Genomic DNA, 17,813 nt, shown 5'->3' with positions numbered 1-17,813 from the left:
TGTAAGACAATGTGTATATAAAGAAATAAGTTGTACATATCTAAGCATTGATTGAATACAAAGAGAAGGAAGACGAAAGGGCATTCTCAAAAACCAAATTTCTTATTCTTCAACTTGGTATCAAAGCCACCATGGCCTACCCACACTCGCCGGAAGCTCCTCCACCACTGAACATGTGAAGTTCAGCACTCCACCTCTAAATCAGCTCCTCAATCAGCTCACCACCACGAAGCTAGAACGCGGCAATTTCATGTTATGGAAGATGCTCACGCTGCCCATCTTGCGAAACTACAAGCTCAAAGGACACCTCTCAGAAAAAATCCTTTGTCCACCGATGTTTGTCTAGACCACCTTTGAAGCAACCTCCAGCTCCCAAACGATGACAGAGTAAGCTTGTCAGTTGAACGATGTCTGAATCCTCAATATGAAGCATGGCTGACTGTCGATCAACTACTGCTAGGATGGCGTACAACTTGATGGCTCCAGATGTAGCCGTCCAACTCATGGGGTACGAGAATGCAAAAGAACTATGGGATGCCATCCAAGAGCTGTTCAGTGTTCAATCCCGAGCTGAAGAAGACTATCTAAGGCAGGTGTTCCAACAGACAAGAAAAGGCAATCAGAAAATGAGTGAATATCTGAAGCTGATGAAGCTACACTCCGATAACCTTGCGCAAACAGGCAGCTCTATTTCGACAAGAGCACTGATCTCGCAAGTTCTCCTTGGCCTTGATGAAGAATACAACCCAATAGTCGTGGGCATCCAAGGCAAACCAGGTATTTCTTGGTTAGATATGCAATCTGAACTTCTTTCTTATGAAAAACGCTTGGAACACCAAAACTCTGTTAAAATGCATAGCTCATTTGCCCAGCATCCTTCTGCTAATATAGCTTTCAATAGGCACATAAATGGAGGGAAGCCACAGTTTAATACCACATTCAATGGGAATCGGCAACAGGGCAACAACTCTAAAGGCAACAATTCTAACCATAATCCATTCAATGGACAAAGTGGCGGTCGGGGTCGAGGAAGAGGATGAAACAACAACTCAAATAGACCGATATGTCTAGACTGTGGGAAGTATGGTCACTCAGCCCTGGTATGCTATCATCGATTTGATAAAGAGTACTCCCAGAACAGTGGACAAGGAAAAGGAAATCATGGGTCGGTTGGCCCTAGCAATAATGTCGCAGCTGTGTTCATAGCCTCACAGACCTCCAACCCCTTCATGGCCACACCAGAGACAATAGCTTATCCAAATTGGTACATCGACAGTGGAGCTATAAATCATGTAACTCCCGACTATAACAACATCAATAATCCAATCGAGTATGGAGATAATGAACTGGTCATTATAGGTCATGGTGAAAAACTACATATCTCTCACACTGGTCAATCTTGTTTATCTGATGGAAGAAATAAGTTTATACTAAATGATGTCCTATGTGTGCCTAATATTGCAAAGAATTTGATTAGCATATCCAAGTTAGCTCATGACAATGTTGTGATTGTTGAATTTCACACTGATTGTTGTGTCATCAAGGACAAGGCTATGGGCAAAACACTGCTAAAAGGGGAGCTTGACAAAGGACTATACCGCCTATAAGGAATTGAAGTACTAAAAGACACTGCTAAGAGAAGAGGGAATGCTCTGTACAAAAATAATAACCCGACTACTCTAGTTCTATCAAGAATTAGGAAAATTTTGGTTGAGTCAAGAGCTGTCTGACATAGAAGATTAGGACATCCGTCGACTAAAACACTAGATTATATCATTAGAGAATGTAATATACCTTTCAAATTTAATGAAGGAAATGAATTTTATGATTCATGTCAATTAAGAAGAGCAAGTGCTCTACCATTTCCAAACTCTCAATCTCAAGCATAAAACAAGTTCGACTTAATACATACAAATGTATGGGGATCAGCCCCTATTGAATCTACTGATGGATACCGATACTACATATTGTTCTTGGATTATCATAGTAGATATGTGTGGATATACCCTATGAAACAGAAGAGTGAGACACTATCAGCATTCAATCACTTTACATAATTAATCCAAACTCAATTCAAATCAGGGATAAAAATGCTCTAGTCAGACAATGGTAAAGAGTATGATAGAATTGATCGTCTCTGTAAGTCAAAAGGCATCTTAATCAGAAAATCATGCCCGTATACCTCTGCACAAAATGGCAGAGTCGAGCGCAAACATCGACATATAGTCAAAACCGGCCTCACTCTACTTGCACAAGCATCCATGCCTTTGTTTTTTTGGTGGGAGGCATTATCAACAGCAGCTTATCTTATAAATGGAATGTCTACCACCGTGCTACAAGGTAAATCACCCATCAATGTAATGTTTGGCTCTAACTTTGATTTTCTCAATCTCGGGACATTCGGATGTGCTTGCTTCCCCTATCTAAGGTCATACCACAGTCAAAAATTCCAATTACACTCAGAGAAATGTGTGTACATTGGTCCCAGCTCATACCACAAGGGGTACAGATGCCTAAGTCCATCGAATCGAATATACACCAGTAGACATGTGAAATTCAATGAGAATGACTTCCCCTTTGCATCCCCATCGTGTACTACGATCGCCCAGACAACAGACAAAACGATAGCTAAACCTCCATCGTTTAACACGATCGCCATACGACTGGCCAGACGACAGACAAAATGATCTTTGAGTCATCATTTCTCAAAACGATTGCCCAGACGACAGACAACACGATTGCTCAGCTACCATCATTTAGAACGAACGCCCAAACGAAAGACAACATGATCGTTTAGCTCCCATCGCCTAGAACAATTGCCCAGGCGACAGACAACACGATCGTTCAGCTCCCATCGTCTAGAACAATCGCCAAGATGAAAGACAACACGATCGCTCAGTCTCCATCGTGTAGAATGATTGCCCAGGCAAAAGACACAAAGATCGTTGAGATTCACCACCTAGAAAATTCAGCAAAAGTCCATCGTACAGAACGATCACCACAACGAAGAACCCCACGATCGCTGAAATTCCATCGTCCAGTACGATCGCTTAGGTGATAACCCCCATCATAGCTGAGTCCTTAGTCCCAAGCCTTCAAACCATACTCAATAACCTGCCTCAGTCACAGTCGTTCCCACAAATAAATCCTACACCTCCATCTGCTCCCGACCACGCTCCAACCTCCACAAACTGAACATCCTCTCCAGGCTATGCATGCTTACCATAGTCCGAATATCTCTCGTCGGTGAGCTCTACCCATCACTCACTAGTGCCTCTGACTCAAACCAGTCTAGTTCGATATGACAACCCCACTATACCACATATACCACATCTTATTAATAATCCATCCTTTACCACCTCGCCAAAGCCTGCCATCTCCTCTTGCCCCTCACCAGTTCCCACTCACCCCATGATAACAAGAGCTAAAGCTGGCATATTTAAACCCAAATCCTGGATAATAAGCAAAACTACTAATTGGTCTCAAACAGAGACCACAAGAATCACAACTACACTTGCAACTCCTCAGTGGAAGAAGGCTATGGATGAGAAATACTCAGCTCTCATAAAGAACAAGACCTGGACACTAGTTCCCTCATCTCCATCACACATTATAGTTGGAAACAAGTGGATATTTCGACTCAAGAGAAACATGGATGGCTTAATACAGCGATATAAGGCCCGACTAGTTGTGAAGGGCTTTCATCAACATCATGGAGTGGACGTCTTTGAGACATTTAGCCCTATCATGAAGTCTTCCACGATTCGAGTAGGAATCAATGTTGTTGTGTCACAAGGCTGATCTCTCAGGAAACTTGACTTCAACAATGCGTTCTTAAATGGAAAACTCACCGAGGATGTCTATATGTGCCAACCACCCTGGTATGTTAACTCTCTATACCCGAACCATGTCTGCAAACTTGACAAGGCTATTTATGTCCTAAAACAAGCACCACGAGCATGGACTACTGCTCTCAGCTCTGTCCTAACAAAATGAGGAATTCATCAGTCTCGATCGGACACCTCACTATTTATCTACCAAACGATGGGCTCAATAATATTTCTACTTGTTTATGTCAACGACATCATTATCACAGGTAACAATTCTAAATTAATAGAGCAACTCATTAAAATTCTCAATGTTCAATTTGCACTTAAAGATCTGGGAATGGGGATACAAGTTCATTATCTAGAATCCAGTCTCCTGATAAATCAATCCCAGTATGTGGATGACCTACTGCACAAGCTACAGATGACTGACATGAAACTAATGCCCTCACCAAGTGTGCAAGGCAGAAAACTAGCAAAGACTGATGGGTAGCCAATCTCTGATCTTTAGATATATTGCAACACCGTCGGTGCCCTGATAATGGGCAGAAATGCACGTTATCATAGTACTAAGTTCTTAAACAATGTTGGATTGCGTTGATGAAATATATTAAATTGCGTCACTTAAGCATAAATTCTATAATATTGCGGTCGCATGCATCCAACGCATTAGAGCAATTGATCTTTACATTTTTGTGCAAAATATGCGTTAACGCAATGCAGAGATTGCGATCATAGGAATACATTGGTCGAGCGCAACTTCACCGCAAGACTTTGCGTTGATCGTGCTCGCAACATTCGCCGAAGAAGAATCATCGCAACTTAGTCAACGCAACATGGTGGACGCATCAGGGTGAAAGGATAATTAAGAACGATGGGACAGAAAGCTGATGACAGTCGGATCCAAATTAAGTTGACAGCTGATAACAGTCACCAAGTACATTCAGCTTTATCGGTAACAATCATTCGGCGTGTCAATAAGGAATTAAAGTTGTCCCATCTATACAACCGGGAGAGAGAAGCCTCCTTTCACCATTGATGCCCTATAAATACCAAGTGCATTCTTCAGAAAAGGGTTTGATCAATTAACGAATTCATCAGTGCTTCTGTCACAGTTTTCTTTTCCATTTTACAGCGGAGCAAGAGAAGAGTGGTGACGTCAGAGATCGCCTAGGGCAGCTCGAGAGAGAACCTTGGGGCGTAAGAAAGGAAAGTTGTGTCAATTGTATGAAAATTAGCTAAGAAATGCGAGAATTATAAATTGTCGTCAATACACCCACTGACACCATTGCGATGGTAGAAAAGAATATTTCAAGTTTGTTTTATAGGAAATCAAGTCACCGCATGCGCTCAAGGCTCAAGATAAAAAGAACAACGCATCTACGTCGCATTGTGCCCATCATTTAGGAATGAATAGACGATCAATGCAATGATGGCGCATGCGACAATCGATCAAGAGTTAAGCAATCAACGCAATCTCAACCACATGCGGTAATAAAAAATAACATCGCATGCAGGAAAACGATCGAAGATGTAGAGAGGAACACAAATGCGGAGGATTCTGACGCGTGCACAGCTGGCCATTGTATTTCTGATGGGATTGATTGCGTAACAGAAGGAATATTAACTCCACCATTTCAGGAGCTGCTATAACAATAAAGTGGGGACCACAAGTTAAAGAGTCAAAGTTTAGCCTATAAATAGCTCCGACAATTCCACTAGGGGGGAGGCTTGAATATAGAGAAAAATATATAAACTGATCTGAGAGAGAGACTGGATGAGCGAAGATCCAGGAAGAATTAAGAAACAAGGCTGAGAGGTGAGTCTCCGGGCAAGAATCCTTCCGATCCCCGCTATTGAAGCTCTGTACGAAGGTCACTTCTACCAGAGGAGCAAGCCTGAGAGGGAACCTCTTCTCTTCATTCATTCCACACGCCGGCAAACAAAACCACCGTCTAGATCTGTGTCAAGACATTGACACTCTTCTGTATTTGTTTCTATCTCTTTATCATCACTTGTATTCATCTTCTTAGTCTATCATTCACACCATATATCAGACGCTTAATTTTATAATTAAATGTTATGAGCATTTCCATTATCATATCTCTGCCTATTTCCGCTCATCCATAATTCACTTTCTCCACGATGTTTTCTTAATCCCTTGGATAATTAGCGATAATTGAGCAAGTAAATTAATTGGGATAAGGAAATAATTAAGTTTAGTCAAAGCATGCTAAACGGTATCTTCACCTGTGAGAGCAGAAGTGAAGATGTCATTCTGCCATTCGAGAGAGGGTTGGAAGAATGCGTTCACTAAAGCAAGAAGTACTTCCAGAGATGGAAGCAACCTTGCATTCACCACGTTCATCCCTGTTTCACCATAGAGATATGGGAACGCGGCCGATCACCAAGAGGTGTATGCCAAGGGAAAGCGGAACCTTAGTTACATCTTTAACGCAATTAACAAACTTGCGACATTTGTACTAATTATTTTTTCTATTTCTGATTCATCCATAAAGACTTGTCATCGCATACCACGATCCTTTGTATAAACTTCACAGTCAAACTCGAACTCAGCATCATGTATATCATGTATCTTGTATCTTGTTTCACATTAGCTTAGGTTTATTTTCGTCGCAATTTATTTTATTCATACAACTTTAGTTTATCTGCACAATTTTACTTTACCGCAATTTACTTTCCTGTACACACAATCTTTATTAATTGTAAAAACCGGTTGCAAGTATCACAAATGTAACACATTAACGACAACAATCCCTGTTTTCGACCTCGGATTACTCTGAGAAACTTGCGTTGGAATTATACTTGGTTTCAGCACAAGGAAATTTGTGAGAACGCATTACTCCATAGCATACTACAAGTATATAGTTAATAACGCATATATCTAGAAGTAGTATCACATAAAATGTGAATAATTGTTACATAGCATAAGAACAAATTTTATGTCATCAGCAAGAAATTGCTCCAGGCTCTTTACTATACTTGCATTGTTATTTGTACTCATCTCATATCTATTCAATGGAAGTTCTATTTCTACATTTGCTCACTCTCTTAATAAGCATAAGTAGCTCGCTAGTTGAATGGGTTGAGAAGAACAAAGCTAACATGACCTAGGAAGTTCATTGCTTGCGATTGTCTTGTTTTATGTTGTGCAAAATACCCTTTAGAGTTACTCGAGAGAGAATCTAAAAAAAGAACCTAATGTCTCAAGAGAGCTAGGTTAGAATCTGGACTCGAAAGAGCAAGATTAGGCTTGCATAAACAAGAGATAGGGACTTAGAGATAACTCTATTTGTCAACTTGCATCGCATGCATCCTAGGAATGGGAGTGATATTATGTGGTCGCATATTTGTGTGAATGTCATGTTGTCATCGCATAAATAGAGATAGAGGTTTATGTGTAAACCCTGTAGACTTATTGCATATTTATCGCATTCGTTCTAGCCTTAGAAGTCGTAGCATTCACGCCGAGAGGTGGTTTACTATTATATACATGTTGCATGATCGCAAAGCATGAACGCATTCTTGGGAGTGTTAGCCGAAATATTTCTCAACCCGTTCACCACATATTCATCGTATTTCTTGTTTACCAACTCTTTTCAAACTCTACCACATTCGTTATTTATTTTCATCAACGCAAACAACAAACCCAACGATTTATTTAATTGGTTACCGCAAGTTTTCATAAAAATCACCAACGCAACTATTTTCACAAGTCCCTGTGTTCGACCCTGGACTTACCAGGAAATTCGGAGGAATTTATACTTGAATTCCGCTGGGGAAACTTGAGTGTACAATGCAATCCACCAACACATTTCATCCATATTTTCATTCATAAAAATAATGCATCAAGTTTTTGGCACTGTTGCCGGGGACTTCGGCAAAGTAGTTGTTAACGGTAATTTTTGTGATTTCTTTGTAGAACTCTAAATCTCTGGCGAACTACGACCCGAATATTGAGAGAACATTTCGAAGGAGACTACGAGACCGCCAACAGCAACCACAATCCGATAAAGAAGAGATGGTGGAGCAGCCTAGAGGTGGAGTACCAAATGATAATAATGTCATGGCAAATCTAATTCTGTTGGCAAACGATCGCAATAGGCCCATTAGGGACTATGCATCGCCAAACCTCTATGATTTCTCTCTGGGGATCATGAGGCCTACCCTCGACGGAAGTAGATTCGAGATGAAACCGATGATGTTGTACATGATCCAGACTGCAGGTCAATTCGAAAGAAGGCATAGCGAGGATCTACATGCCCCCCTCCAAAGTTTTATTTGAATTTGCAATACTTTTGTGTTCCCTAACATCTCTACTGAAGAAGTTCGACTAACGTTGTTCCCATTTTCTCTCTATGATCAGACTAGGAAATGGGCTTATTCGCTCGAACCAGGAGAGATTACTTCTTGGGAGCAGGTAGTGGAGAAATTCATGAAAAAGTATTTTCCACCTACCGATAACGCAAGACGAAGAAAGTTTATTACTAATTTTGAACAAGATATGGACGAATCGCTCAGTGATGCTTCGGCAAGGTTTAAAAGGTTGGTGCGAGATTGTCCGCATAATGGCTACCAAACTGCCTTCAAATGGAAATTTTCTATCACGGTTTGAACCCTGCTTCGCAGACCGCTGCAAATGCGATAGCCGCTGGTGGTCTGCTTGACAAAACTTACGAGGAGGCAAAGAATATTTCGGACCGCATCTCCAAAAACCATGAAGACTGAAGGGAGAGTGATCATAGATTAAGACTTAAAGATTCCGACGCAAATAATGGTGTCATTGTTTCATTACAAAACCAAATGACCACAATGATGAATTTTATTCAAGGAATGGCGATCAATAGCCCAACACTGCAAGGTAGGCAAATTAACGCAATAAGTCAAAACACCGCAAGGTGTGTAACTTGCGGTGATGGGCATGCGATGGAAGATTGCCCACAAAATCCACAGTCTGTATATTTTGTAAAGAATAATCCCTTTTCAAACACTTACAACCCCAGGTGTTTTTCTTGGAAGAATCAACAACAAAATTTTCAATCCGTGGCACAAAAAGAAGAGCCACAAGGATTCTTCCAACACAATAACAGTCAACAAAGCAACCAAGCAAGTAGTTCGTAACAACTAATGCAATCTTCTTCTCTAGAGAGCCTATTGAAGCAATACATAGAGAAAAACGAGACAGTGCTTCAAAGTCAGACTACGTCCATCTGCAACCTCGAATTACAAATGGGCCAGATTGCGAATAAGCTGAAGAGTCGACCACAAGGTGCGTTGCCAAGTTCTACCGAGCTTCTGCATAACCCAGGGGGATCAGGTAAGGAGCAATGTCAGGTTGTGACATTGCGCAGTGGAAAGGCTGTGGAGGGAGAAAAGAAGGATCAGAGTAGAACAACTTCCACCGCAACTGATCCCGAGATTACGGTAACGCAAGAAGAAAAAAGAAAGAATGAAGCAGTGGAACCTGAGGTTGCGACAACCTCAAAGTCAAATGAAACGGGAACCGTGAAAGTTCAGTTACCACCTTTCCGTCAGAGGCTAAAAAAGAAGAAAAACGAAGAGGTACAGTACCAACGCTTCTTATCTATGTTAAAGAAATTACATATTAACATTCCTTTCAGTGAAGCGATTGAGGAAATGCCTGCCTATGCCAAGTTTCTGAAGGACATGGTAACTAAGAAAAGAGGCACTGGAAAGTTTGCCACCGTGGCATTAACGCAAAGTTTCAAATCAATTATTCCACTAAAGATGAGCGATCCTAGAAGCTTCACTATTCCTTGCTCCATAGGAGGACTCTATATTGGGCAAGCCCTGTGTGACTTGGGGGCCAGCATAAATTTGATGTCGCTGTCAATCTTTAGACAATTAAATATGGGGTAATTCATGCCCACATCAGTGACTCTCTAATTGGCTGATAGATCTCTAGTTTATCTAGAAGGTAAGGTGAAGGATGTGCTGATCACGATTGATAAATTTATTTTGCCAGCTGACTTCATCATTCTAGACTATAAGGCCGACAAAGATGTTCCCATCATTTTGGGGCGACCTTTCTTATCAACGGGTCGTGCTCAAATTGATGTATACAAGGGAGAAATCACTTTGAGTATTAACAGACAAAAGCTCAAATTTAACATAATTCGTGCCCTGAAATTCCTAGATGAGGAAGACCTACAAGATTCTAACGATGACCTGAATTTGATTGAAGAAGGAAAGTCTGATGAAGAGTGTAAAGAAGAGGATGCCAACGCATCCACAGCTGCCTATAATACGATCGTAGCAAAAACAAACAAAGAAGAAGAAATGATCGCAACACAAGAAGAAAAGCCAAAATAAGAAAGAAAAACATCGCAACCTTCCCTCATGGAACCACCAACACTTGAACGGAAGACCCTACCAACCCATTTGAAGTATGCATTTCTGGGGCAGAATGAGAAACTGCCAGTGATAATTTCCTCTGCACTCAACGAAGAGCAAGAGAATGCATTGATGAGCATTCTCAAGAAACATGTGCGAGCAATTGGCTGGACGCTCGCTTGACCATAAGAGGAAATTAGCGCCCACGTACTACATGCACCACATTCGTTTTGAGGACGACCACAAAGCAACAATTGAAAATCAACGCAGACTTAACCCTACGGTGAAGGAGGTCGTCAAAAAGGAGATTATAAAGTGGCTGGATGCAGGCATTATCTATCCCATAGCAGATAGCACATGGGTCAGCCCTGTACAATGTGTGCCGAAGAAGGGCGGAATGACGGTAGTTCCAAATGAGAACAATGAATTAATACCGCAAAGGACCATCACTGGATGGTGCATATGTATGGACTACCACAAGTTGAATGTGGCCACAAAGAAAGATCACTTCCTTATTCCATTCATCGATCAAATGTTGGACCAACTAGTAGAGAATTATTGTTACTGCTTCTTGGATGGGTATGTCGGATATAATCAAATCATGATAGCTTCTGAAGACAAAGACAATACCACATTCACTTGCCCATATAGGACGTTTGCTTTTCGCCACATGCCATTTGGCCTCTGCAATGTGCCAAGCACGTTTCAAAGTTGCATGATGGCGATCTTTTCAGATTATCTCGAGGACTATGTGGAAATATTTATGGATGACTTCTCCGAACACTTATGAAGTCTGCTTAGTCAACTTGGAGAAGATTCTGAAAAGATGTAAAGAGACAAATCTGGTGCTCAATTTGGAAAAGTGTCATTTCATGGTTAAGGAGGGTATAGTGTTGGGACATAAAGTCTCTTGGGAAGGGTTGAAGGTGGACAAAGCAAAGATTGAATCAATTGAAAAACTCCCACCTCCAACCAGCTGAAGGCTGTGCGAAGCTTCTTGGGGCATGCTGGCTTCTATAGATGATTTGTTAAGGACTTTTCTAAAATAGCACGACCACTGAGTGCGTTGTTAAAGATGAACAGAAAATTTGAGTTTGACAACAATTTCCTCAACGCATTCAGAGTATTAAAAGATGCGCTGATTACCATGCCCATACTAATTGCGTCGGATTAGACAACGCCATTTGAAATCATGTGTGGCGCAAGGGGTATGTGATGATAGCTGCATTAGCACAAAAGAAGAAAACTATTTTGCACCCCATCGCATATGCGAGTAAAACTCTAAACCCTGCTCAAATAAATTATACCACCACTGAAAAAGCTGTGATTTTTGCATTGGAGAAATTCAGGGCATATCTGTTGGGAACAAAGGTACTCATTCATACTGATCACTCGGCAATCAAATATTTTATTACAAAGAAGGATGCAAAGCCGAGGTTGATCAGATGGGTTCTTCTCCTTCAAGAATTTGATATCGAGATAATTGATCGGAAGGGGACAGAGAATCAAGTTGTGGATCACTTGTCCAGATTGAAAAATCCCGAGGTTGACCTTAATGAATCTGAGGTGAGTGCTATGTTTCTGGATGAGCAGCTATTCCACATAGAAGAATTTCCCTGGTATGCAGACATCGTTAATTATTTGGTCTGTGAACAATTCCCTGAAGATTACACCTACCATCAACGGAAGAAGCTCAAAAATGAATGCAGACACTATTATTAGGATGAGCTGAATCTGTATAAAAGAGAAGCAGACCAAATCATTCGATTATGCATACCAGATGTTGCTCAACAACGCATATTGTCACAGTGCCACAATTCTTCATATGGAGGGTACTTTGGAGGGCAACGTACTACAGCCAAAGTTTTGCAAAGTGGATTCTTTTGGCCTTCATTGTTTAAGGATGATGCCGACTACGCAATAAAATGTGATTGGTGTCAACGCACAGGCAACATTTCATGGAAGAACGTAATGCTAATGAACACTATCTTGGAGCTGGAACTATTTGATGTATGGGGATTGATTTCATGGGACCATTCCCTCCGTCGAACGGTAAGCACTATATTTTATTAGTCGTCGACTATATCTCCAAGTGGGTAGAGGAAATTGCATGCGCCGCAGGTGATGCGGCGGTAGTCTCCTAGTTCCTAAAGAAAAATATTTTCACTCGTTTTGGCACTCCTCGTGCCATCATAAGTGATGAAGGATCACACTTTGTCAACCACAATATAAAGGAGCTACTGTACAAGTACAATATCCTCCACAAGGTGGCCACCGCATACCATCCGCAAACAAATGGCCAGGCTGAAGTGTCCAATCATGAAATTAAATTGATACTTGAGAAGGTAGTGAAACCTTCGCGAAAGGATTGGGCAATGAAGCTTGATGATGCATTGTGAGCATACTCGACTGCATTTAAAACACCTACAGGTATGTCCCCCTACGCGTTAGTATTCGGAAAGGCGTGTCATTTGGCTTTGAAGCTGGAGTATAAGGCATTGTGGGTGGTCAAGAAGCTGAATTTTGATTTGAAGAAGGAAGGGGAAGCACGAAAAATGGAACTAGTCGAGCTAGAAGAATGGAGGAACAACGCATATGAAAATGCGAAGATTTATAAAGAGCGCACCAAGCGCTGGCATGATCAACGCATATGCGGTAAGAATCTTCAAGTCGGGTAGAAAGTCTTGCTTTTCAATTCACGTCTGCGACTCTTCCCGGGAAAGCTAAAGTCATGTTGTCCGGACCGTTCATAATTCAACAGGTACTTCCGCATGGCATGGTGGAATTATCAAATGACGACAGAACCAACATATTCAAAGTCAAAGGGCAGCGAGTAAAGGCATACCATGGAGAAGACTAGCATCGCCAAGTCGACTCCATGGAACTAAGAGACTTTGAATGAAGAAGGAAGTAGGTGGTCCCTGCGTTATCAAATGATCGCAACTTATCANATCGCAACTTATCAGGGACGCAAGTTTTGGGAAACCTCAAGTCTTCAACTCTTTTCTCCACTACTCGGAATTTTCACTATCTTTTCAATTCTGATTTATCCTTACTTTACTATCACTATCATGGCTATATATATATATATAAATTGCGATAATGTTCTTATTTAAAATAATTTGACCCTCTCTTTGTTTTTCTTACAATGATCGAGGCGTTGGATTGCGAAAATATTAGGTGAAGCAGCACTTATCTTATTCCATCACTACAACCCAACGAAAAGTGATCACTGCAAAGATGGATGCGTCAATACCATGTGGGCGACAGCACAAAATTTGGGGTGTAATCTTCCTTATCTTTATTTCCAATTTTTGCGCTGTCACATTGCATTTTAGTTTTAAAAGTTTTATCACTGCATCCTCTTTATTCACCGCAATCATTTGACATAGATAAATTTAGTGAGTTACCTCATTTTGTTTCTTATCCAAGTATGATTTCAATGATGATAAATATGCTTCTATTTCTTTCGTATACTCTAGAGTCAACTTAGTCTTAAAATAGTCACCTCAGAAAATATTTCTCAAAGTTAGGGGTTTGTTAGCTTTCTTTCAAACTTTCTTTACAACGCAGTCTATGACCATATGACTTATTTTAATCTTGTGGCAATGAGGACATTGCCGCATTTTAAATTTAGGGTTGAGGTATTTATTTTTGACCTTGCTATCTTCTACAAAAAAAAAAATTTTTAGAATAACAACTCCACTGTCAATGCAATAGGAAACCCATGTTGATAAGAGTTAAGTTGAGAAAGGCACTTTCCCGGAGTTGGATGTCCGCATGACACACGTGGGGGCAAGCCAAAACGAAAGTAAGTCACCAGGATCAACACATAAACCAATGACCGCAACTCCACTGCCAAATCGGTATGAGTTTATTCTGAAAAAGAGTGCATTGCTCATAGTTGGATGTCTGCATGACACACATGGGGGAAAACCAAAACGAAGGTAAGGCAATCGGATCAGCGCAAGGTCAGGGAAAAAAATAGCAATAAAGAAAATTTTTGTGCAAGAATAAATTATTTGACACTCCAAAGGAAAATTTTCTTTTTAAAATAAATCATGCGATGTTCCGGAATTTAGTAAAGTCCTTTTGAAAGTTAAGCTTGCAATTCCTAAGTCTTAGAAATATGTTAGGAAGAGACTTGAATAAGACTTAAGGAAATTCTGGCATATAGGATTTGAAAGAAGTATCCTTGAGAAATCTAGGGAAAGAAAAGTTTGCGGTTAACTTGCTAAAGGAATCTTTAACTTATGCTTGAGGACAAGCATTGTTTAAATTTGAGGGTGTGATAACGGGTAGAAATGCACGTTATCATAGTACTAAGTTCTTAAACAATGTTGGATTGCGTTGATGAAATATGTTAAATTGCATCCATGAAGCATAAATTCTATAATATTGCGGTCGCATGCATCCAACGCATTAGAGCAGTTGATCTTTAGATATTTGTGTAGAATATGCATTAACGCAATGCAGAGATTGCGATCATAGGAATACATTGGTCGAGCACAACTTCACCGCAAGACTTTGCGTTGATCGTGCTCGCAACACTCGTCCAAGAAGAATCAATGCAACTTGGTCAGCGCAACATGGTGGACGCATCCGAGTGAAAGGATAATTAAGAGCAATGGGACAAAAAGCTGATGACAGTCGGATCCAAATTAAGTTGACAGCCGATAACGGTCACCAAGTACATTCAGCTTTATTGGTAACAATCATCCGGCGCACCAATCAGGAATTAAAGTTGCCCCATCTGTACAACCAGGAGAGAAAAGCCGCCTTTCACCATTGATGCCCTATAAATACCAAATGCTTTTTTCAAAAAAAGGGGTTGATCAGTTAACGAATTCATCAGTGCTTCTGTTCATAGTTTTCTTTTCCATTTTACAGCGGAGCAAGAGAAGAGTGGTGACGTCGAAGAACACCCAGGGTAGCTCGAGAGAGAACCTTGGGGCATAAAAGCAGAGAGCGGGCCGACTCTTGCGAGAGCGAGAATATCTTTAGAGCACGAGTAGAATAGTGTAAACTCCTGGCAGCAAGAAATTACTCCAGCTCTTTACTATACTTGCATTGTTATTTATACTCATCTCATATATATTAAATGGATGTTCTATTTCTACATCTGCTCACTCTCTTAATATGCATGAGTAGCTAAACTAGTTGAATGGATTGAGAAGAACTAAGCTAACATGACCTAGGAAGTTCATTGCTTGCAATTGTCTTGTTTTTTGTTGTGCAAAAGACCCTTTATAGTTACTCGAGAGAAAATCTAAAGAAAGAACCTAATGTCTCAAGAGAGCTAGGTTAGAATCTGGACTCGAAAGAGCAAGATTAGGCTTGCATAAACAAGAGATAGGGACTTAGAGATGAGCTCTGTTTGTCAACTTGCATCGCATGCATCCTAGGAATGGGAGTGATATTATGTGATCGCATATTTGTGTGAATGTCATGTTGTCATTGCATAAATAGAGATAAAGGTTTATGTGTAAACCCTGTAGACTTATCACATATTTATCGCATGCGTTCTAGCCTTAGAAGCCGTAGCATTCACGCCGAGAGGTGGTTTACTATTGTATGCATGTTGCATGATCACAAAGCATGAACGCATTCTCGAGAGTGTTAGCTGAAACTTTTCTTAATCCGTTCACCGCATATTCATCGTATTTCCCGTTTACCAACTCTTTTCAAACTCTATCACATTCGTTATTTATTTTCATCAATGCAAACAACAAACCCAACGATTTATTTAACTAGTTACCGCAAGTTTTCATAAAAAATCACCAACGCAACTATTTTCACAAGTCCCTGTGTTCGACCCTGGACTTACCAGGAAACTCAGAGGAATTTACACTTGAATTCCGTTGGGGAAACTTGAGTGCACAACGCAATTCACCAACGCATTTCATCCATATTTTCATTCAAAAAAATAACACATCACGCCCTTCAGTACTTAACTCACACACGACCGGATATCACCTATGCAGTCAACCAACTGAGTAAATTCCTTCAAACTCCAACTGATGCACACTGGCAGGCAGCTAAGAGAGTACTTCACTATATTAGCGGCACAAAACACTATGGCATTTACTTCCAACCAAGCCCGAACTTACATGTCTCTACCTACTCCGATGCTGATTGGGCTTCTAATCTCGATGATAGAAAATCAGTTGTTGCCTACTGTACATTTGTAGGGAATAACATTGTATCGTGGTCCTCAAAGAAGCAAACGATCGTTGCACGGTCGAGTATAGAATCTGAGTACAGGGCACTAGCTCTTGCTACATCCAAAGTCCTCTGGCTTCAACAACTACTGAGTGAGATGGGATCAAACTCATCGACCAATCATATGGTGTGATAATCTAGAGGCAGGGCCTTAGTTGCAAACCTGGTGTTTCACTCTCGAACTAAACATGTAGAAATTAACATCCACTTTGTCCAGGACCATGTTCTAAAAGACAAAATCACCATCCGCTATATTTCTTCGGTAGATCAACTAGCTGACTGTCTCACCAAACCACTCAACAACTTCCACTTCTACACACTGAGATCCAAACTGGGAGTACTTGAAGTACTTGAAGAAAATAAAGATGGAAGAGGCAAAGGGAAGGTGAAAGAAAAATAGAAATGAGTCACCACATTCTGTTGAGAATTTGTTAGAATGATTTCTCTCTACCAACCAAAACAAGCCAAGTGTAATATTTTTTATTCTTTTGTATTATTATGTAACAACATTATAGGACAATGTGCATAAAGAAATAGGCTATACATACCTAAGCATTGATTGAATACAACGAGAAGGAAGACGAAAGGGCATTCTCAAAAACCAAATTTCTTATTCTTCAACTCACTCAATTCTATCTTCTTTCTGTTCGAGACCTATAAAATCATCAAATAAAGATATAAAACGCCAGAACAAGTCTGAATTAAGGTGAGCGATATAGCACATTTCAAAGCAAAACTTAATCAAGTTGCAATTAATGATAACCAAGAAAAAAAATAATAGGTTTTATTGAAAAATTTGAGTAGCTGAGTGTGATAACTAAGAGTGTAAAGATGAAAATGGTAATAATATAGTGATTCTACTGATGCCATATTTACTAATTAGGAACGAAAATCAAAGAATATGAATAAAAATTGTATGAGATCTGTTGTGAAATTGAGAAGTACAACGGAGCACAACGGATATGAAGAAAATATGATATAATAATATTCAAATAAAATAATAATAAATAAATATAATATAATATAATAATAAAATAAAATAACTAAAATTATGAAAATTTAGTGGAATTTTGAAGTGGATTTCTCATCAATGTGTGTGATTTTAAGATCCACCATATGCCACTATTTATAGGCAAAGTGAGAAGTAGGATGCAGTCTTAGATGAACATCAAGTATGAATAACTACAAGGCACATGGACAACATGAATATTGACACGTGACTTTTAGGACACTAAGCAATGGGCATCTATTTATTTTTATAATATTTATAATACTTCCCTTTAGATGCTCATATATATATATAATATGACTCGTTAAAACCTTACTAGGAAAAACTCAATGGGAAAAATCCCTAGTGAAGAAAAAAGAATACATATTTCATAAGATATA

The 17,813-nt window shown here is 40.0% G+C and overlaps 1 protein-coding gene across 1 annotated transcript; it reads left to right on the top strand.

Annotated features, from left to right (window-relative positions):
* Nucleotides 1-3,411: 3,411 nt before the first annotated feature.
* Nucleotides 3,412-3,801, top strand: LOC120076164 (uncharacterized mitochondrial protein AtMg00820-like). The gene has a single exon (XM_039029931.1). It carries the CDS (start codon nucleotides 3,412-3,414, stop codon nucleotides 3,799-3,801), a length of 390 nt encoding a protein of 129 aa, XP_038885859.1.
* The last annotated feature ends 14,012 nt before the right edge of the window (nucleotides 3,802-17,813 follow it).

The sequence above is a fragment of the Benincasa hispida genome, chromosome 4 (assembly GCF_009727055.1).
Source record: "Benincasa hispida cultivar B227 chromosome 4, ASM972705v1, whole genome shotgun sequence".
NCBI classification, from domain to species: Eukaryota; Viridiplantae; Streptophyta; class Magnoliopsida; order Cucurbitales; family Cucurbitaceae; genus Benincasa; species Benincasa hispida.
Note: the sequence above shows the minus strand (reverse complement) of the source record. Positions and strands in the feature narration are given on the sequence as shown.

Coding starts and splice junctions, on each gene's coding strand:
- LOC120076164 (XM_039029931.1), top strand. CDS start 3,412: ATGATAACAAGAGCTAAAGCTGGCATATTTAAACCCAAATCCTGGATA.